General features: G+C 43.2%; 1 protein-coding gene across 1 annotated transcript in view; it reads left to right on the top strand.

The window, feature by feature from the left end:
* Positions 1–23122, top strand: part of CSF1R (colony stimulating factor 1 receptor) — a 182122-nt gene that overhangs the window by 139235 nt on the left and 19765 nt on the right. Inside the window, exons 15-16 of the mRNA XM_069199529.1 lie at positions 17373–17452; positions 18306–18424. Coding sequence (XP_069055630.1) covers positions 17373–17452; positions 18306–18424 — 199 coding nt within the window. The remainder of the gene's footprint in view (positions 1–17372; positions 17453–18305; positions 18425–23122) is intronic.

Here is a 23122-nt window from a genome sequence, read left to right as displayed (position 1 = left end):
TTCGGAGAGCGCAGGCAGGTAAGATAGCAGGCCCCTCTGATCGCCTGAAGGAGATGCTCTTCTCCGAGCTGGATGAAAAAGCACACAGTGACTTAGTGGGTTCTCTTGAATTGCAGCTGACCAAGCACGGGCCTAGGGGCACAGGGGGTGGCCCTTGGGCTTCTTGGGGACTGAGCAGTGCTCAGCAGCAGCAAAGAACTGGTCGCTCAATGCTTTAAACAGCATGGTGCCAACCACTCAAATGTCAGACAATGATTTTCGAAGGAACCCACAGCGCTTTGGGTGACTCCCTGGCATAACTTGTTGCTGTCTCTATACACCGGGCAGAGGATGCAAGGACAGCTGTGGGTCCACCGCTATGGCTGGGATCTGCTGCAAACGTAGGGCATCCCAAGGTAGGGCGCCCAAGTGTCATTCTGATGGTGTGCTTCTGCTTTTCTACATACAACTGCAAGCTTCAAACATGCACCTGTATCGTATTGTGTAAACAATTTGTTCTCCTGCATATTTACATGAAAACAAGTCTTTTTGGATGTTTCTTTTGTGTTTGATTATTGAGAAGCAGCAGAGCTTGGTGCATTTACCGCTGGAGTTTTCCGCAGAACGAACTCCATGCTGTTTATTATACAATATCTGATTTGCTTGGATCCAGAAACGAAAATGGGATTATGTGTGGGATGCATTTTAATGCAGGGCCACAGGCAGGCAAACTCCATTATAACTTTTGAAGACGATGTTGTTGTTTGTGTTGCGTTTTCTTTTTTTTCTATTTTGAGTTCTTTGCCTTAAACCCACGCAGTGCAAAATCAACTGCTGTGTGTTTATCCGATTTACTGCCCTTGTTCTGCCTATAGTCTAGCCACAGACTGACAGTGAAGACAGTGGAATTTATTCAGAAATGCCTTCTTGGCGCTGATCTGTCAGAATTGCAAAAGCATTTCTCTTCCGATCATGTGATGGGGACCTGAGAGGCTTCAAAGGGAAGGAAAATAATTTCCTTCCCTTTGAAGTCTCTCAGAGCATTTTAGCAGCCGGATTGTGAAGCGATCTGGCTGCTAAAATGCCCACTAGACACCAGGGATATTATTTTGTTAGGAAACTGGCATGAGGGGAGCGACCAGGGCAGCATTTGTTTTCAAGGACTTTTCTGCAAAAACCTCTAGGCACCAGGGATCTTTTTTATTTTGTTTTGTTTTGTTGTTTTTGTTGTTTTTTAGAGGTGGGAAGCGACCCCTTAGGCAAAGGTCGCTCCCCTAGGGGGCAAATTATATTTAGGCCATTTCTGGCCCTTGGGAGCAGATTGGCCTATTTTTATTAGGCCGATCTGCCCCCAAGGGGGGCGTAAACCACTAGGCACCGGGGATTTTTTTAATTTGCGCCAATTTCACGCAAGGGGATCGACCCCTTAGGCAAGGGTCGCTCCCCTGGGGGGGCAAATATATTTTAGGCCATTTCTCCTCCCCGTAGGGGCAGATCGGCCTATTTCTATTAGGCCGATCTGCCCCTGGAGGGGGGGGGGGGGGACATACACCACTTAGGCACCAGGGATTGGTGTGTGTGTGTGTGTGTGTTTTGTTTGGGGAGGCAGCCCCTTGGGCAAGGGTCGCTCCCCATGGGGGCACATTACTGTTGGCCATATTTGCCCCCCTCAGGGGCAGATTGGCTTATTTTTGGAAGGCCGAAAGCCCACCAGAGACCAGGGAAGATTTTTTTTTTCAAAATAAGAGGTTGAGGCTATGGCCATACCCCCACCCCAAATAAATGGGGACAAAGTTGTTCTGCCCACCAGTGGGCAGATGGGGCTATTACCCCCGATCCACACCCTGGGGCGTGGGGCAGAAAGTCTACTAGATGCCTGGGAATTAAAAAAATAATTAAAAAAAATAATGGGGTGGTGGCTACCAACCAGTATGGGCCTGGTTATGCCCCCACCCCAACTGAAGGGGGTAACAGTCTTTCAGTTCTTCCCCTCACACTAAAACATCTTATCCCACGGCAAGCAAGAGGACATTTGATTATTTTAGGTTTTCGTTTGACATTTGAGCCATGAGAGCTTGGCTAACTCTCAAAATCGTCCCACTTGGAATGGTGAGGGCTGCACTTTATGGACTTTGGGACGCTGCCATGTAGAAAAATCCACAAGACCTAGACACATCTGAAAACTAAACATCTAGGCGATTCCAGGGTGGTGTGCTTCACAGGCACCTGCACCATTTTCTTACCCACAATGCCCTGCAAAACTCCAACTTTGCTGGAAATTACACATTTTTCCCACATTTTTGTGATGGAACCTTCCGGAATCTGCAGGAATCCACAAAATTCCTACCACCCAGCATTGTCTCATCAATACTGATAAACATTCTACTGCACTTTTTTTTTTTTCAAACTGCCCTTTTGGACCCGCTTTGGTTCCCCCTCAATTTCAACATGTTTTTTGGCTCTTCCCTTTCACAAGCACTTGGCCCACCTACACAAGTGAGGTACCATTTTTATCGGAAGACTTGGGGGAATGCTAGGTGGAAGGACATTTGTGGCTCCTCTCAGATTCCAGAACTTTCTGTCAGCGAAATGTGAGGAAAAAGTAGTTTTTTGGCTAAATTGTGAGGTTTGCAAAGGATTCTGGGTAACAGAACCTGGTGAGAGACCCACAAGTCACCCCATCTTGGATTCCCCTAGGTGTCTAGTTTTCAAAAATGCTCAGGTTTGGTAGGTTTCCCTAGGTGCCGGCTGAGCTAGAGGCCAAAATCTACAGCTAGGCACTTTGCAGGAAACACATCAGATTTCAATGTAAAAATGTGATGTGTCAATGTTTCATTTCCTGTCGCGAGCATTAGGCCTACCAATGCAAATGAGGTACCATTTTTATCGGGAGACTTTGGGGAATACAGACTGGCAAAACAAGTGTTATTGCCCCTTGTCTTTCTCTACATTTTTTCCTTCCAAATGTAAGACAGTGTGTAAAAAAGACATCTATTTGAGAAATGCCCTGTAATTCACATGCTAGCATGGGCACTCTGGAATTCAGAGATGTGCAAATAACCACTGCTTCTCAACACCTTATATTGTGCCCATTTTGGAAATACAAAGGTTTTCTTGATACCTATTTTTCACTTTATATATTTCACCAAATTAATTGCTGTGTGCCCGGTATACAATGAAAACCCGTTGCAAGGTGCAGCTCATTTATTGGCATCGGGTACCTAGAGTTCTTGATGAACCTACAAGCCCTATATATCCCCGCAACCAGAAGAGTCCAGCAGACGTAACAGTATATTGCTTTTGAAAATATGATATTGCAGGAAAAGGTTACAGAGTAAAATGTGGAGAAAAATTGCAGTTTTTTTCACCTCAACTTCAATATTTTTATTATTTCAGCTGGCATTTTCTGTAGGAAACCCTTGTAGGATCTACTCAAATGATCCCTTGCTGAATTCAGAAGTTTGTCTACTTTTCAGAACTGTTAAGCTTTCTGGGCATTGGTTGCATACCCATTTCTGTCTCTAACTGGAAGGAGGCTGAAAGCACAACAAATAGTAAAAATGGGGTATGTCCCAATAAAATGACAAAATTGTGTTGAAAAATGGGGTTTTGTGATTCAAGTCTGCCTGTTCCTGAACGCTGGGAAGATGGTGATTTTAGCACCACAAACCCTTTGTTGATGCCATTCTCAGGGAAAAAACCACAAGCCTTCTTCTGCAGCCCTTTTTTCCAATTTTTTTGAAAAAAACTAAATTTTCGCTGTATTTTGGCTAATTTCTTGGTCTCCTTCATGGGAACCCACAAAGTCTGGGTACCTCTAGAATCCCTAGGATGTTGGGAAAAAAGGACGCAAAATTGGCATGGATAGCTTATGTGAAGAAAACATTATGAGGGCCTAAGCGCGAACTGCCCCAAATAGCCAAGAAAACGCTCGGCACAGGAGGAGAAAAGGCCTGGCAGCGAAGGAGTTAAAGACATTGATATTGACAACGCCAATAACTCTTGCAATGCCGAAACCACTTGGCTTTGCCAATGCTTTACGTGGAACACATTATTATACTACACAGATTTACTACTATTTACACTATACTAAATACAACATAAATCCACCACACATAAATGCACTATATGCCACATACAAGCAATACACATAAATGAACTAAACATGATAACAGATAATTCAAATAAACATAATTTCACTAAACCCAATACAATTACACACCACACTACATACTTACAGAGCACACAACATAGTTCCACATCATGCTACAAAATTTAACAGCGCACCACATAAACTCCACAACATGCTACTACACAACATACACTACCATTCCACATAATTACATATAATTAACTACATAACAGACATTTTCATTGTAAATGATTCCATACACTAAGTACTATTTATTTACTACCCACACAAGTCCACACCTCACATTTCCACAACCAACAATTCAAATACAACACATTTCTCACTTGCACTTCTACCCAGATGTCATCTCCTCCCCACAAACTACCCCTCTTATCTCTCTCTAACAATGCCACTACCCCCTCTCATTTCGCAATACGACTACCCCCTCATCCCTCCATCACATTATCTATCTCCTCTCTACTGCCTCCTAACACTTACTACCTTCCTATACCTCCTAACACTGTGCACGGACCTACCTTTCCCATCTTCCACTCCCTCCATATGCTCCTTCCACTTCTCCCTCTTTCTTTCTCTCTTATACACTCTCTCACTCATCTATCTCGCTGTCTCATGCACTATCCCCACCTCACTAATATGGTTAACTTCAGACCTTTACACAGTTTCTGTCGCTGAAACACATGGCCTCCTACTCTTCTAAGGGCGTTTTCTACAAACACAAAAGCTCCCTCTTTAAGCATCTAAGGCCTGCTCTCCCCTTCCTTCTCTCTTTCTCACACACTATTTCTTCTCCCCTGTCTCATTGTCAATAACCACTACCTGCACAAACTACCTATACCTCTAATGTCTTCCTTTCTATCTATTCTCTACAGCTTTCACAACTATCTATTCACAATGCCACATAATTCTACTACACAAATACACTACGCAACACACAATTCCACACCCCACAAATAAACAACTAATAATTCCAGTACAACACACATAATTCCACTGCACATCACATACATCCACTACACAATAAACAAAACACATAGGTAAAAAGCATTATCATTTACAATACCAATAGCCCTAAACTCTCACAAAAGTGAGACCTATTGCATTTCAAATGCTTGTTACAGTTTTATTGTCTGATGCAGACGTCTGAAGGCTCACTCAGTCCGCTTGATCCACCCACATGGCAAGACACTTTTACAGCTGTGCTATCACTGGAAGAAGGACTCAGGAGTCACTAGTAGAGGTTGGCAACTTTTTCACATGATAGCTCTGAAATACACAGCCGGAAACAGAGCTCTTGCAAGGACTTTATGGTCCTTCCAAATGTAACTTTGTCAGAGGCAGCTCCTCCGGTGTTTATTTTCGTTGTATTGTAGAAGGGGCGGGGCCACAGTCTGTGACGAGCATAGGGGGAGTGCTGAGCACTCCGCCTGAGTACGCATGTATGTATGGCCGGCCGTGGCAAGCCGGCCAAACATACATGCGCACTAAGCTCTGTCCAACCCGGCAATGCAGTGCCGTGTTGGAGAGAGCTGGCAGACTCTCCCAGTCTGCCTAGGAGCACCCTGGCTGGGCGCTCCGACCAATCCGAACGATGCTGTCATGCTGCTAGCAGCATTCAGATTGGCCGCAGGGCAGGCTGGGAGCCTGTGCCTGCAGCAAAGGAAAGGAGAGCTGCGCGATGGTGGAGCATTCATGTAAGTTTTTTTATATTTTTTAAAATTGTATTTGTTTTTTACTGATCCCACTCCACCACCGCGTGCTGCCCCAGCCCCGCCACACGCCATGAGCCGCTACTGAACTTTGTCCCACCTTCCCCTTAGCACACATATTATCATTTACCTTCAGCATTCTGAACACCTGCTGATAAATGGACACACAAGTTACAACAAGCTCGCCAACATCAATGTGACCTTATAAGGTGTTATCTCCAAATTCTTGTGATTTTCACCATTTCATCACCGCTGACATTTGGCATATAATAGTTGGAGCTCAAAAAGAATGTGAGGCTTGATTATGCTCACTCTTCATATGCCTGCACACTCAGCCCAGTACGCCACTGTTTGTCTGGTTCAAATCCTAACCACATGGGACCATATGTTGGCAGTCATGATGCAACTGCACCGTCTGTCATTGGCAGCCAGAATGGATCTTGAAACAGTATGGTCTCATGTAGAACTTGGGGTATGGGTCACAAATTTAAGCCCCCTCATGACCTGCTCACCGTATCTTAAGATCCCTTCTTATTGTGGCCCAAAAGTGCTTCAGTTGACATGGCAAGAGTACTTTTAGCGAAACTGTTTAGTGACAACTGTCCCCTCAAATGAAAGTGGCATTATAGACCAGACCAAATTTTTGTTGTGTTCGATGGCATCTGTCGCTGTAGATACACATGTTCTGCATAGCTCGCCATCTGGTGTTGGGTCGGAGTGTTACAAGTTGTTTTTCTTCTAAGAAGTCTTTCGAGTCATGGGACCGAGTGACTCCTCCTTCTGTCTCCATTGCGCATGGGCGTCGACTCCATCTTCGATTGTTTTCTTTCCGCCATCGGGTTCGGACGTGTTCCTGTCGCTCCGAGTTTCGGAACGGAAAGTTAGTAAATATCGGAAGATTTTCGTCAGTATTGTTGCGTTCGGGATCGGCGTAGTTAGATTCAACACCGCATCGAAGATCGACGCGCTCCGGTGCCCTTCGGGGTAGTTTTCGATCCCCCGTCGGGGCCTGGTCGGCCCGACCGCGTGTCGAACAACGCGGATGGAACGGACCCCGTTCCGTTTTTGTCCCAAATGCCACAACAAATACCCGTATACAGACCAACATTTGGTCTGTAACCTGTGCCTGTCACCTGAGCACAGTGAGGAGACTTGCAAGGCCTGTCGCGCGTTCCGGTCCCGAAAGACACTCCGTGACCGTCGAGCCAGGAGACTTCAGATGGCGTCCACGCCAACAGCGCACCGAGAGTTCGAGGAACAAGAGGAAGAAGAAACCTTTTCGATCCACGAATCGGACTCCGAGGAATTCGACGATCAAAGAGCCGTGAGTAAGACGTCGAAAACAACACATAATAAAAGTGACAAGGCCCAGGGGACGCCACTGCCACCAGGCCATGGCTCCACCCATAAATTCGGTGACCGACCATCGGCACCGAAAAAGGCCCAAACAGTGGCGAGATCGTCCGACTCCGGTCGAGACACCGGCACGCAGCCTTCTCGGGATCGAGAAAGTGCTGGAGAAAAGCAACGACACCGAGATAGCGGTGTAGAAACGGCTCGACGCCGAGACAGCGGCACCGACGAAGATCGACGCCGAGAGGTTTCGACTCCAAAAAAGAAAAAAGCCACCTCGGAGCCGAAAAAAGATACAGGCAGGGTTTCGGTGCCGAAACAACCCGTAACCGACCCAGGTCCAGGCTCTTATACAGAGGAGCAATCACTGTCCTCTCAGATGCGAAAGCATAGGTTTGAGGAAGAGCTGCAATCCACCGAAGTGGACCATACGCAAAAACGTATTTTCATACAGCAGGGAACAGGAAAAATAAGCACCCTTCCCCCTATTAGGAGAAAAAGGAGACTGGAGTTTCAAACAGACCAGGCGCCACAAACAAAAATGGTGAAAAAGGTGACTCCGCCACCCTCTCCTCCACCTGTAATTAACGTCTCACCAGCGCAAACTCCGTCACATTCCCCGGCTCACACCACCATGAGCCAAGGTGACCAGGATCAAGACGCTTGGGACTTATATGACGCCCTAGTGTCGGACAACAGTCCGGAGGCATATCCAACAAAGCCCTCACCACCAGAAGACAGCACAGCATATTCTCAAGTGGTGGCTAGAGCAGCACAATTCCACAACGTAAACCTCCACTCAGAACAAGTCGAGGATGACTTTTTATTCAACACCCTCTCCTCCACCCACAGCTCCTACCAAAGCCTGCCTATACTGCCAGGTATGCTTCGGCACGCCAAGGAAATCTTCAAGGAGCCGGTCAAAAGTAGGGCAATAACGCCAAGGGTGGAAAAGAAATATAAGGCACCTCCTACAGACCCTGTTTTCATCACCACACAGCTGCCACCAGATTCCGTCGTAGTAGAAGCAGCTCGGAAAAGAGCCAACTCCCACACATCTGGGGATGCACCACCCCCAGATAAAGAGAGCCGCAAGTTCGATGCAGCTGGGAAAAGAGTTGCAGTACAAGCTGCAAACCAGTGGCGCATCGCTAACTCTCAAGCACTACTTGCGCTCTATGACAGAGCCCATTGGAATGAGATGCAACACCTCATCGAGCATCTTCCCAAGGAACTACAAAAGAGGGCAAAGCAGGTGGTTGAGGAAGGACAGAACATATCAAATAACCAGATACGATCTTCTATGGACGCAGCAGACACAGCTGCAAGAACAATTAATACATCTGTGACCATTAGAAGGCACGCATGGCTAAGAACGTCTGGGTTCAAACCAGAGATACAGCAGGCAGTGCTCAATATGCCATTCAACGAAAAACAACTGTTCGGACCAGAAGTGGACACGGCAATCGAAAAACTTAAAAAAGACACTGACACTGCTAAAGCCATGGGCGCACTCTACTCCCCGCAGAGCAGAGGAACCTACAGCACCTTCCGCAAGACACCCTTTAGAGGGGGGTTTCGGGGTCAGGCCACACAAGCCAGCACCTCGCAGGCAACACCGTCCAGCTACCAGGGACATTACAGGGGAGGCTTTCGGGGCCAATACAGAGGAGGGCAATTCCCTAGGAATAGAGGAAAATTTCAAAGCCCCAAAACCCCTACAACCAAGCAGTGACTCAGATGTCACTCACCCCCTCCACACAACACCAGTGGGGGGAAGAATAGGTCATTATTACAAAGCATGGGAGGAAATAACTACAGACACTTGGGTCTTAGCAATTATCCAACATGGTTATTGCATAGAATTCCTACAATTCCCTCCAAACATACCACCAAAAGCACAGAATTTATCAAAACAACATTCCGAACTTCTGGAAATAGAAGTTCAAGCACTATTGCAAAAGAATGCAATCGAATTAGTACCAAACACACAAACAAACACAGGAGTCTATTCACTGTACTTCTTAATACCAAAAAAGGACAAAACACTGAGACCAATCCTAGACCTCAGAATACTAAACACCTACATCAAATCAGACCACTTTCACATGGTCACGCTACAAGAAGTGTTACCATTGCTAAAACTACAGGACTACATGACAACCTTAGACCTCAAAGACGCGTATTTCCATATACCAATACATCAATCTCACAGAAAATACCTACGGTTCGTATTCAAAGGAATACATTACCAATTCAAAGTATTTCCTTTTGGTTTAACAACCGCACCAAGAGTCTTTACAAAATGTCTAGCAGTAGTGGCTGCACACATCAGAAGGCAGCAAATACATGTATTCCCGTATCTAGACGACTGGCTAATCAAAACCAATTCACTAACAAAGTGCTTACAACACACAAATCAAATCATACAAACCCTCTACAAACTAGGTTTCACCGTCAACTTTGCAAAATCCAACATTTTGCCGTGCAAAGTACAACAATACCTGGGAGCCATAATAGACACAACAAAAGGAGTAGCCACTCCAAGTCCACAAAGAATTCAAAATTTCAACAAGAAAATACAACGCATGTATCCAACACAAACAATACAAGCAAAGATGATATTACAACTCCTAGGCATGATGTCTTCATGCATAGCCATTGTCCCGAACGCAAGACTACACATGAGGCCCTTACAACAGTGCCTAGCATCACAATGGTCACAAGCACAGGGTCACCTTCTAGATCTGGTGTTGATAGACCGCCAAACTTACCTCTCGCTTCTATGGTGGAACAGTATAAATTTAAACAAAGGGCGGCCATTCCAAGACCCAGTGCCACAATACGTAATAACAACAGATGCTTCCATGACAGGGTGGGGAGCACACCTCGATCAACACAGCATACAAGGACAATGGAACGTACATCAAACAAAACTGCATATAAATCACCTAGAAATGCTAGCAGTTTTCCAAGGATTAAGGGCTTTCCAACCAATTATAACTCACAAATACATTCTTGTCAAAACAGACAACATGACAACAATGTATTATCTAAACAAACAGGTGGGGACACACTCAACGCAGTTGAGCCTTCTAGCACAGAAGATATGGCGATGGGCAATTCACAACCACATTCGCCTAATAGCGCAGTTTATTCCAGGGATCCAGAATCAACTTGCAGACAATCTCTCTCGAGATCACCAACAGGTCCACGAATGGGAAATTCACCCCCAAATTCTAAACACTTACTTCAGACTCTGGGGAACACCTCAAATAGACTTATTTGCAACAGGAGAGAACGCAAAATGCCAAAACTTCGCATCCAGATACCCACACAGGCAGTCCCAAGGCAATGCCCTATGGATGAACTGGTCAGGGATATTTGCCTACGCTTTTCCTCCTCTCCCTCTCCTTCCTTATCTGGTAAACAAATTGAGTCAAAACAAACTCAAACTCATTTTAATAGCACCAACTTGGGCAAGGCAACCCTGGTACACAACACTGCTAGACCTATCAGTAGTACCCCACATCAAATTGCCCAACAGGCCGGATCTGTTAACACAACACAATCAACAGATCAGACATCCAGATCCAGCATCGCTGAATCTAGCAATCTGGCTCCTGAAATCCTAGAATTCGGACACTTACAACTTACCCAAGAATGTATGGAAGTCATAAAGCAAGCCAGAAGGCCGTCCACTAGGCACTGCTATGCAAGTAAATGGAAGAGGTTTGTCTGCTACTGCCATCATAATCAGATCCAACCTTTACACACAACTCCAAAGGATGTAGTGGGTTACTTGCTTCACTTACAAAAATCTAACCTAGCCTTCTCTTCCATTAAAATACACCTTGCGGCAATATCTGCATACCTGCAGACTACCTATTCAACTTCCCTATATAGGATACCAGTCATTAAAGCATTCATGGAAGGCCTTAAAAGAATTATACCACCAAGAACACCACCTGTTCCTTCATGGAACTTAAATGTTGTCTTAACAAGACTCATGGGTCCACCTTTTCAACCCATGCACTCTTGCGAAATACAGTTCCTAACCTGGAAGGTTGCATTTCTCATCGCCATTACATCTCTAAGAAGAGTAAGCGAAATTCAGGCGTTTACAATACAAGAACCTTTTATACAACTACACAAAAATAAAGTCGTCCTAAGGACTAATCCTAAATTTTTACCAAAGGTTATTTCACCGTTCCACCTAAATCAAACAGTGGAACTACCAGTGTTCTTCCCACAGCCAGATTCCGTAGCTGAGAGGGCACTACATACATTAGATGTCAAAAGAGCATTAATGTACTACATTGACAGAACGAAAAACATCAGAAAGACTAAACAACTATTTATTGCATTCCAAAAACCTCATGCAGGAAACCCAATATCAAAACAAGGTATAGCCAGATGGATAGTTAAATGCATCCAAATCTGCTACCTTAAAGCAAAACGACAACTGCCCATTACACCAAGGGCACACTCAACCAGAAAAAAAGGTGCTACCATGGCCTTTCTAGGAAACATCCCAATGCAAGAAATATGTAAGGCAGCCACATGGTCTACGCCACACACGTTCACCAAGCACTACTGTATAGACGTGCTATCCGCACAGCAAGCCACAGTAGGTCAAGCCGTGTTAAGAACATTATTTCAAACCACTTCCATTCCTACAGGCTGAGCCACCGCTTTTGGGGAGATAACTGCTTACTAGTCTATGCAGAACATGTGTATCTACAGCGACAGATGCCATCGAACTGAAAATGTCACTTACCCAGTGTACATCTGTTCGTGGCATCAGTCGCTGGAGATTCACATGTGCCCACCCACCTCCCCGGGAGCATGTAGCAGTTCGGAAGTTAGCTTCAACTTTGTACATTTGTATATATATTATTTTAACCTTAAATAGGTACATACTTAGTCACTCCATTGCATGGGCACTATTACTACAACACAACTCCTACCTCACCCTCTGCGGGGAAAACAATCGAAGATGGAGTCGACGCCCATGCGCAATGGAGACAGAAGGAGGAGTCACTCGGTCCCGTGACTCGAAAGACTTCTTCGAAGAAAAACAACTTGTAACACTACGACCCAACACCAGATGGCGAGCTATGCAGAACATGTGAATCTCCAGCGACTGATGCCACGAACAGATGTACACTGGGTAAGTGACATTTTCATTTTCAAACATAAATCCCAAAATCCTTTCAAAAGTAAAAAATCTGTCTCCATGTTGGGGAAATTGCTAGTTTGTATCCTTCCTTTTATTGCATATGTGCTATGCATGGTGGTGATGGGTAGGACATAAAAAAGTGTCAGAGCCACTGACCTAAATGGGGTGGAACTTCCTATGCCGGATGAACGTGATGGTGTTGGTTCTGTGGCCGGTTGCGGAACTCAGCAGATCTTTAAACTCTAAATTAGGCTGGAGAACCAAAGGGTTGAGTGGATGTGGCATCTGATGACTTTTAGTGGAGGGCCGTTACAGCCCTCTTCTCCTCTTAACTATGATGCAGGTTGCCTTCATATGGTTCTCTATTCTTTACCTCTTTTTCTTGCCCATAACGTCACCAAGTACTCTACCTCAATAACTCTTTACTCCTTAGCTGGAATTCAGAAATTCCAAGGGTAAAGTACCAAAGACTGGGGATCCAAACTCGGGCATATTCTGTCAGAGAATGGGGGCAGCAGTACAAATCATTTTAATTGGAAGAAGGGCTCAAAGATTTTTTTTTGGTGCTAAATCCTCTTCACCCAATTTTTGCGGGCAATGAGGTGACCAATGCCAAGATACAGGGCCCGATGTACAGCGCCTTTTTGCGGTCACAAATGGCGCCGTTTGCGAATGCAGAATGGGTAGGTACGATGTAACATCCCTATTTTGCGAGTCAGTACACAGTTCCTGACTTGCAAAATAGGGATTGCGACTCACAATTAGGAGGGGGTGTCCTGAGGATGTTACTTCCAAATTGCGAGTTGCAGTGGTATGTATGACTGTGTTGCGACCATGAATGCGGTCATAAAACAGTTGCAGTTGACACCAGTTTCAAATTGGTGTTAACCCATTGGCAAATGGGAAGGGGTCCCTGAGGGACCCCTTCCCCTTTGTGAATGCATGTAAACATATTTTTTCAGAGTAGGCAGTGATCCCATGGACCACTGCCTACTCAGAAAAAATGAAAAGGAAACTTTCTATTTTTGAAATACATCTGGTTTTCCTTTAAGGAAAAAGGGATGCATTAAAAAAAAATGCTTTATTGAAAAGTAATCACAGACATTGTGATCTGCTGAGCCCAGCAGGTCACCATCCCTGTGAAATAAAAAACAAACAGTTAGTGGAGCACACATATATATAAATCCTAACTATCCAAAGTAATGAATTCAGTGATCATTATAAATCTGTAAGAATAGACAACAGTGTAATTTAGAGATATAGTTGCTAAAAATATAAACAGATATGTGGCAAATTACTATAAATAACTCTATTTATTCAACACAAATATATCCATTACAGAATACAATTCCTGACAATCATAATTCCAATACATTAAAAAGATGTTGAAATTTGATGTATAATCCAGCCTGATTTTAGACAATTCAAGAAAAGTCCATCTGCAGGCAATCTCACAAATGTTGACAGGATTCAGCCGACACGTGTTTCATCAGGCTAACATCCTGTTATAGGACTTTTTCAAGGCTGATTAAATAACAACATATAAATACAATATTACATACACTATATTTACAAAATCGTACAAGAATTAAAAAATTCCAAATATCAAACCACCATATATTTAAAACGATTCACAATCTACTAATTAATAACAATTTAATCAAAAAATAAATATACCACATACCCAAAAAGACACCAAATGAAAGACCAAGTCCATTTTAAGACACACACCATTATCTAAATGTCCAAATACAAAAGAAAATAAGAACATGGAATAAAAAAGAGTAGATGATAGAGAACAACCACGTGATCCCACAGCCCAAAGATACAGTAGGATTAATGATTATAAATAAATAATATCCCATAAAATAAAGATTGCGTCACTAATTATACCTCTTTGTAAATGAAGAGATCCATTTTAATCCAAGAGATCACTAAGGATATAGAAAAAGAATCTGTTGACAAATAGCCACAAATTGTGCTAAGTCATGTCACTAAGAAATATCCAACTCAATTGATCAACCAACCTTATACTTATTGTTTAGTTAGCAGGTAATTTTTCTACGAGGTACATCAAAATCATCGTTCCAAAATGAAATTCATATGTTTGACAAAGCCAATTATTACATATATATGTATCTGGAATGAACAGAGGAAAACAAACAGAAAAACCCAAATTAATAATCTATCACAGAATTACACAATCCTTAAATATATCTATTTCAACCTAAAACAAAATTAATCTCTTTTCCAGACAATCCAATTCCAATTCACATAGGTCTAATTTACTGCAATTCCTTTTTATCCGAATCATTTCTCAAAATGGTATGGCATTTATCTGAGTATTGGGGTGTGAACTGTCAGCATGAAGTAGTGCATTACAGTCTGTGGGCTTACAATATATTTTAGAATGGACTATGCTGTTCTCAGTGAATATTTCCAGATTCAAAAATTGTATCCGATCCTTGCTATATTCATGTGTCATTTTTATATTATAATCATTTGTACTGATGTAGTTAACAAATTCTGTCAACAATGACTCTATTCCTGTCCAAATCATTAGTACATCATCAATGTACCGCCCCCCCAAAAGAAGATGTATTCAGTTAAATGTGGTGGCACATTTTGCCAAATATCTACCTTTTCAAATAAGCCCATTTATAAATTGGCATACGATGGTGAAAATCGTGAGCTCATAGCCACTGCTTGGGCCTGTATGTACCATTCTCCCTCATGAATGAATACATTTTTCTCCAATATAAAATCAATCATATCCAACAACATATCTGTATGTTCCAAGTATGAAGCTGATTCGTTTGAGAGAAAATGTTGTACTGCTTCTAAGCCCTTAATTTTAGGTATGCATGTGTATAAAGAGCTAACATCCATGGTTACCCAAATCATCTCTGGAGACCATGTGATGTCCTATGATTTCATTAGAACATACCGTGTGCCCTGCAGATACGACGGTAATTTTTTTACAGTGGGTTGCAAATAGCTGTCAAAATATTCTGAAATATTCTGAAAATATTCTGAAAGTCCCTCAATAGGTGAACCTATGCCTGATATAATGGGTCTTCCAGGAGGTAACATCTTGTGCTTATGTATCTTGGGTAATATATACATACAGGGTTCCTTGGGATGCATGTTAAGTATATATCTGTATTCCAAATCTGAAATTAGACATTGTTCTAACCACAAATGTAATAGTGCATCCAATTTTCGAACAATCTGAATTAATGGATTATCCCTCAATTTAATGTATGATGTTTCATCAGCCAGTTGTCGATTGATTTCATTGACATAGTCCGATCTGTTGAAAATGACTGTGTTACCTCCCTTGTCTGCCTCTTTGATGACCAACGTCTGATTGTCACACAGATTTTGTAAAGCCAATCTTTCCTTTCGGGTTATGTTATACGAAGTGTATCATTTACCCCATTGATCTTTTTTTCCAATTTATTTAAATCATCTTTGACCAATCTGTCTATTACATTGTCAGTGGGTAGTGGAGGTATAAAGTTGGATTTAGGTTTAAGTCCACTATTAAGTGACGGATCTTGTTTAATACTTAAGTCATCCAATACTTGTTGTATGTCAATTTCGTCATTGTCCATACCATCTAGAGAAAGTAAAGTTTGAATACCCCCAATGTCTTTTTATTGTATGTGTGCTGGGCAGAGTGGTTATCAGGTCCATGTATGATCTGTTATTTTTCTCCAAAAAGTGTTTTTTGAGTTAAAGTTGTCGCAAAAATTTAAAGAGATCAGTTAAAATGAGTTAGTACGCAATTAGATACATTGACAATGGAGATAACATCATTACACACGTTGTTATGTGTTGCATTTCCATCATGAGAACGTATTGTTGTCAATTGTTTGAGTGTCTGATTTTGGCAGCTCTGGTTTGTACTCCAGTTGCTTTGATTTCCTCGACAGCCCCTTTTCCTTTTTCCTCTACGTGTTCTTCTTTTCGTTTTGATTGCATTTGTTGTGAAAAGTTCCTTCTGTTGCCCAACTGATATCTCTTAGCCTCCCACAAAAAACCTGAGGAAGCACTTGGATCCATATTTGAAGCTATACTTCGACACGTGTTTGGTCCTGTGACAGGACTTTTTCAAGGGTCTTTGTAAATGAAGAGATCAATTTGAATCCAAGAGTTCACTTATACTTATTGTTCAGTTAGCAGATAAGTTTTCTACAGGGTAAATCAAAATCATCATTCCAAAATGAAATTCATATGTTTGACAAAGCCAATTTGTTTCTCAGAAACCTCATATGTATGTATCTTCGTAATCTGCAATCGTAATTCGACCTCAAAAACAAGCCGTATCCATTCTGACGCTGATCAGCCGTCCCTGTGAATGAGGCCATTCCCAAATGGATCGCAAATTGTGGCCTGCCTCATAAATATTAATGAGGCAGGTCCCTTGCACCCCATTTGGGAATCGCAAACAGTGTGATTCACACTGTTGTACATTTTGTTTTGCAACTCTCAATTTGCGATTCACAAATGGATCGCAAATTGCGAGTCACAAAACAAAAGGTTGTACATCGGGCCCACAATTCGGTCCCCTATATAAACGTTCACATTCGCACACTCAAAAAACATTAAAGGAGTCTCCCACCCAAAAAGAAATCAGTCTTTGGTGTGATACAACACTTTAAATTAAAAGTGCTCAAATGTCACAATTACTGGCATTTGAACCTAAGCAGCTTGGCTTATGTATCATTGTATCATCGGTGTTGTAGTGCCAATCTGCAGGGAAGCTGGCCTTCAAAGGTGGGATGAACAGTACATTTTATGCATTTTGCCCGAGTGCTTCAGAAGCCCTATCCTACTGAAAAAACACCTGAATTCCATGAAGACCAGAATGCTTCACTTTCCACGGTCTCTCTTCCCAACCAAAGACTGTATTTATGAGCATCCCGATCATGGCACTAACAGTACAGCCATTTCTTGCAGTTGATAATATTATATTCTTTACCTCTTGTGACAGTGACAGCGGTTTTTCCAGCCAGTGCCGTGAAAGCTACCTTGAAATGAGACCTGTCCGTTGTGACTCTACTTCCAAGCAAGGTAAGTTAAGAGGAACACTGGGAAAGGGACGTGAGTTGAGGAGGCATTAAAAAGGGTCACAAAATCATTGAGGATGTGAGTGATATTTCAGATGGATATATGCCTACATTGGTACTTGAATGGTATAAACGTAGCTTGGAGCTGTGAAGCACAAAGCAACACCAGCATTGCGTTGTGGGACTTGAAATTACACTGCGTACTAGGGATTTTCGCTCTGGAGGGAAATCAGCTAATTCAACAGGAGTTTCCAATCACCAATCTCACTGGGGTGACTAGCCGAGTCAGGAATGGTCTGAGTTTGTGAGAAGGTATGAATAAGGAAGATCATACATAGATCCCTAACTGGGCGTCTGATGTATGTAATGTGAGTATACCTCTTCGTTGAAGCTCAGTGCATCTTTATTTTGTAGGAAAATAGAATACAAATCAATAATGACCTGCAGGGGAGTAAAAAGTGGGCAAAACTGGAAACACACTATACCATGAGCCATACGTCTGTGAACTGAGGACACACAAGAGTAAAGGAATAAAAGTAAACATATCTTTATGTACTCAAGCGAAGAAAGAATGGAGAACTCACTGTCATGACACTGGTCTAAGAGCTCATCCCTATCCCACAATGCATTTCTGTCCAGTCCTGCTGATGTGCACTTCGGGCCCTGTGCACAGATAATATCTTGGGAGACTGATCAAGGTGTGATGTCTATAATATGGGAAACAGTCAGAAAGGAACAGCTGCACTATCTTTAATCATTTCACTGCTACATGTGCACTATCAGGCTTGATGGGGTTACTGAGGTCCAATGATATAATTGGAAATAACTGGGGTCACCCGCTGCCTTCCATTTTTCAGACAGTGCTTTGGTGGCAGTAGAAGAGGAGGAGGAAGACACCAAACCGCTCATGCTTTTCGACCTGCTGCAGTTTTCCAGCCAGGTGGCCCAGGGGATGGCCTTCCTGGCCTCAAAGAACGTGAGTGTTCATGTTTACAGATCGGAAACAAGGGGGTTTTCAGTCAAGCCAGTCTGCAACATACTGCATAAGTTAGCTCCAAGCAACGAGCACATGGTGTGTAAACACTAAAACATACGCATGAGCGCTGATCAGTATATGCGCAGCATGAGCGAAAGAGGTAGCTTTATCATTAAGGTTTAGGTGTGTAGGTGTCTGTATATATATTTGTGCTTGTGTGTGGGTGTTTCTAAAAACCAATAGCATCTGTAACCACCAAATCAGTATGTGTGCAGTGCACATAAGCATGGAACAGTGGCTTTGCTTTAGAGAGAGAGTGAGTGTGTGCCTGTGAGAGAAATGCAAGCAGGGATGACACACTGGGGGTATTTCTAGTAGTAGCAGTACCAGAAGTAGCAGGGAATGTTGTAGGACTATTAAGGATGACATTTTTAATATACGTTGAGCACTTAAAGTGATAGATGTGGCAGTGACTGTAGTGAGAGTACCAACAGCAGCAGTAGTAGACGCAGTCGTGATGCTATGCTAATAGAGGTTTTACATTGCTGTATAATGCATTTCCAGATTTAGAAAACGCAAAAGCTTTTCATACATTTATGAATTAAAGCTTGATTAAGTTAAAAAAGCTATAATCCAACTTAAAGCGTTACACAACTGAATACTTAGGATACAAAATGCCCCCAAATGCCCCAAAATCCTGGTTTATAGGTTTATGCATAAGGTAGGAGAACTCTAATCTGTACTAAAAGGGATAATGAAGCCCAGACATTAAGGTTGAACACGGCAATTGCGGGCAAACACACAGGTAGGGGTGAGTGAAGTTGCGAAGTTTTTCCTGAGGTCTTTGCAATTTTACAAAATGTAAGAACTTTTGGCTGTGCCACATCTTTATGAAAATCGTGTCTTCTTCAACAGTTTTCGTTGTTTGTACCCTTATTTAACACTGTTTGTGCCCGATTAAAAAAATATCAGAGCACTCTGATTGAGGCCTAGTGTGTTCACAATACCACCGTGTATAGAAAAAGTATACACACGATACACTTTTACAGAAAAATATCTGCATTCATCTTTTACCTTTGCTGAGTTCAACTAGGGTGAAAATAATATCACTGTTTGGTCTAAATGGATTCACTTTGTGCAAAAACACTTTGGACTTGTGAACTGGAAACTTTCAACATGAAAATGGGGAACTTCACAGATGTAGGAAAAAACTATGCATACCTCAAGACACAGCATATGAGTTAAGGTTTCGATTCCTTTTTTGCCAAACAGACACATTGTGTTCTCTTGGGCAATATCAGCCCACTGTGTTCAAATGTTAACCCACCCATGCCACGATATCCCAAAATCAGACTTAACTTCTCATCGTAGGAACAGAGATTTAGTTTGCATTTAATTGCAGGTGGGTCTCTTCTTAACACACATTCTTGCATCAAGCGACAAAGGCACAAATTAAGATTTCTTTAACAACTGCCCGAGTTTACCCACCTGATTACTTGGAATACAGGTCACAGTTTCAAATCATTTTTCCTGAGTGACTGTTCAATCGCCTCAAGATTTCCGAAATTTTGTACTAGATTTTTAACTATCCTAAATCCAAATAGTAGCACGATAGGTCAGAGATAGGAGCAGTTTAGAAGCATATACTTTGAAATGGCACAGCACTTTCACCACCACACAAAGAATTAATTACATTCAGGACATTCATTGTAATCATAGACCCCAATTGTTTCTTCCTCCTTCCAAGAGGAATCCTCGAATTTTCTTATAACAGTCAAAACTCCCAGATAAAGGTAAGAGTCTCCATGGCCAGGTGCGGGCCACGCTTTCAACTTGAATAGCTTCTCAAGGGCTGAGCAGAGCTCAATTCATTTTAAAGAAAGCCCATTAGCAGCAGAGAAGGCCTTCAGAAGACCCACCTTAGTATGGTCACTCAAGGCCATATCATCTTCATAAAGAAGAGTGGAGATGTGTTCTTGGCCTTATTTGCAGGACGGGAAGCAGAAAAAGAGAAAAGATTTGCTTTTCCACACGTTTCATCTAACAAGAAATAAAAAACTAAAAAATGATCTATTACACACTCAGCTTAACTGTCACCTGATATTCTGCAAACCTCAGCATGCCCACTCTGGAAGGTTCACCTGTATACAAGGTGTTGCTGTAAAGGACAGTAATCAGAGCAGAGTAACCCCATATATGTTGTTTAGACCAAAAGGTTGCGTGTGTCCCTACCAACCTTGAGACAGGTGCTAGTTCAAGTTCTTGGTGTCTATCAAAGTGAGTTATCTGCTGTTCATAATTTCCTTGTAGGGACAATAGTTTATTGGTGAGTGAGATTGTCAGCATTTTAATAAAACGGCCGATTGGATGGATCGGGCCACGTAAGTTCCAAAGGATAAGGGTCCTAGGCAAATAAAGGAATAGCCACACAGGAAAATCCAGATAGGAAAATCCACACAAGACAAGATTCAAAGACCAAAACATGAAGGTTTATCTAAAATTAAGAATCACTGGCAAAAGCAAAAAGATAACTTCTTCAGTCAATTCACATAGAGTCAAATCACAATCTGTTATAGAGACTTCAGTAAGAATAATTGAAAAGCTCTGAAACATTCTAAGTACAAAGTCAAAGAGCAGACCACCTTAAGGACACTCTTGGTAAGAGTCCCCGAAAAGTCTGCCATACATCTAAAAAACAAACATTTTTAGGGTAACAGGAGTAGTGAATCGTGCCTTACAGACATAGGGGGTCATTCTGACCCTGGCGGTCATTGACCGCCAGGGCCAACGACCGCGGGAGCACCGCCAACAGGCTGGCGGTCCTCCCTTGGGCATTCTGACCGCGGCGGTACAGCCGCGGTCAGAAACGGAAAACCGGCGGTGTCCCGCCGGTTTTCCGCTGCCATGGGGATTCCGACCCCCTTACCGCCATCCTGTTCCTGGCGGGTTTCCCCGCCAGGAACAGGATGGCGGTAACGGGTGTCGTGGGGCCCCTGGGGGCCCCTGCAGTGCCCATGCCATTGGCATGGGCACTGCAGGGGCCCCCTAACAGGGCCCCACCAAGATTTTCAGTGTCTGCCAAGCAGACACTGAAAATCGCGACGGGTGCAACTGCACCCCGTCACACCCCTTCCACTCCGCCGGCTCCATTCGGAGCCGGCATCCTCATGGAAGGGGGTTTCCCGCTGGGCTGGCGGGCGGCCTTCTGGCGGTCGCCCGCCAGCCCAGCGGGAAACTCAGAATTACTGCGGCGGTCTTTTGACCGCGCAGCGGTGTTCTGGCGGTTCCCGCTTGGCGGGCGGCTCCCGCCGCCCGCCAAGCTCAGAATCACCCCCATAGTGTTATGTACAACAGGCTTACTATAGAAACCCTCCCAAAATTATTTTTTTATAAGGACTTCTAACCTACAGACAAGTGGAAACTGCACTGCACTTCTGAAAAATTACTGTTTACAAAATGGTGTGAAGCACAGTTCAACGAACAGTTACATGTCAACCTTGAGCTTTGAAACATTAGGGGGCATATTTACAAGCGGTTTGTGCCACCAAGGCATCACTTTTTCTGACTCGCTGGTGGCGCAGGCTGCAGACCCATATCTACAAGCCATGCAAAGCACCTTCACAGCCTTGTAGATATGGAGTAAGGAAGCACAGCGCAAGTCGATGCATTGCCTTACTCTGCATCAGAGAGCCGTTTCATGGGTGTTGCGATGGGTGTTCCCATGCAACACCAATAGATGTTGATGCATTCCCAGATGTACAAGGATTTGTTAACCTAGGAATGCATCAAAAGCCTTGCCTCTCTAAGGGAGGTGTAACAAGGAGAAATATCTTTATTTCTCCTGATTTGTTCCTCTTTCTATATGTGCCTCATTCTGGGTCCCTTCCTGCACAAAAACAATCATTCCTGCAACGCAGACACGCTTGCACCATGGTGCAAGGGTGCCTGCATTGGCGCATGGCAGTCCATTGTGCACCGGCACAGTGGAAGAGGACAGGAATGCACTGTATCTCATAGATACAGCACATTCCTGCCCTTCAATTTTGACACCGGGCAGTGCAGCAGAGAGCCTGCCGGCGCTGGCCTGCACCAGAATATTGTAAAAAAGCCCATATATGTGTTACCCCGACAGGCAGGCTTCCTCTGAAGCACATTAATTGTTATAGCACACAGAGAGGACAATTTTATCTATTTTATGAAGAAAAGGAAAAACAAAAACAGAATGAAAACATGGAAAAGTTTTAAAAGCCACGTTTCTTCAGCTGTCAGTGTAACCACACAGCAGTCCCAATAAATTAGTTTTCAGCCTACTTAAACTAAATTAAGCACACGAAAACAAACATTTTTAGTTAACAAATCTGCGCTCAAAGGAGCCTGTATCACTAATTTGGGAAGAGCATGTGATCTTGGGAAATATTTGTGTTTAGTAGAAAAGCAAAGATGAGAATCAGATAGATGGTTCTGTTTTGTGAGTATGTTTGGAGCTCTAATCGGATGAAGAATGGGCCCTGACCATGGAAGACCCCTTTGCCAATTCAGAATGTGTCAAAGGCAGAGTGCTTGACCATAGGGAGCCAGTAAAGTGCTCGGCTTGCTAGAATGATGTGTTCTCTCGGGTGGGGTGTAGGCATTGTTTTGCTGCCACATATTAGATATTTTGCATGCTTTAGAGTAGGAAGAGTTGGGGCCTATAGGTAG

The sequence above is a fragment of the Pleurodeles waltl genome, chromosome 7 (genome assembly GCF_031143425.1).
Source record: "Pleurodeles waltl isolate 20211129_DDA chromosome 7, aPleWal1.hap1.20221129, whole genome shotgun sequence".
In the NCBI taxonomy this organism is placed as follows: domain Eukaryota; kingdom Metazoa; phylum Chordata; class Amphibia; order Caudata; family Salamandridae; genus Pleurodeles; species Pleurodeles waltl.
The sequence above is the reverse complement of the archived record's forward strand: the minus strand, read 5'-3'. Positions and strand labels throughout refer to the sequence as shown.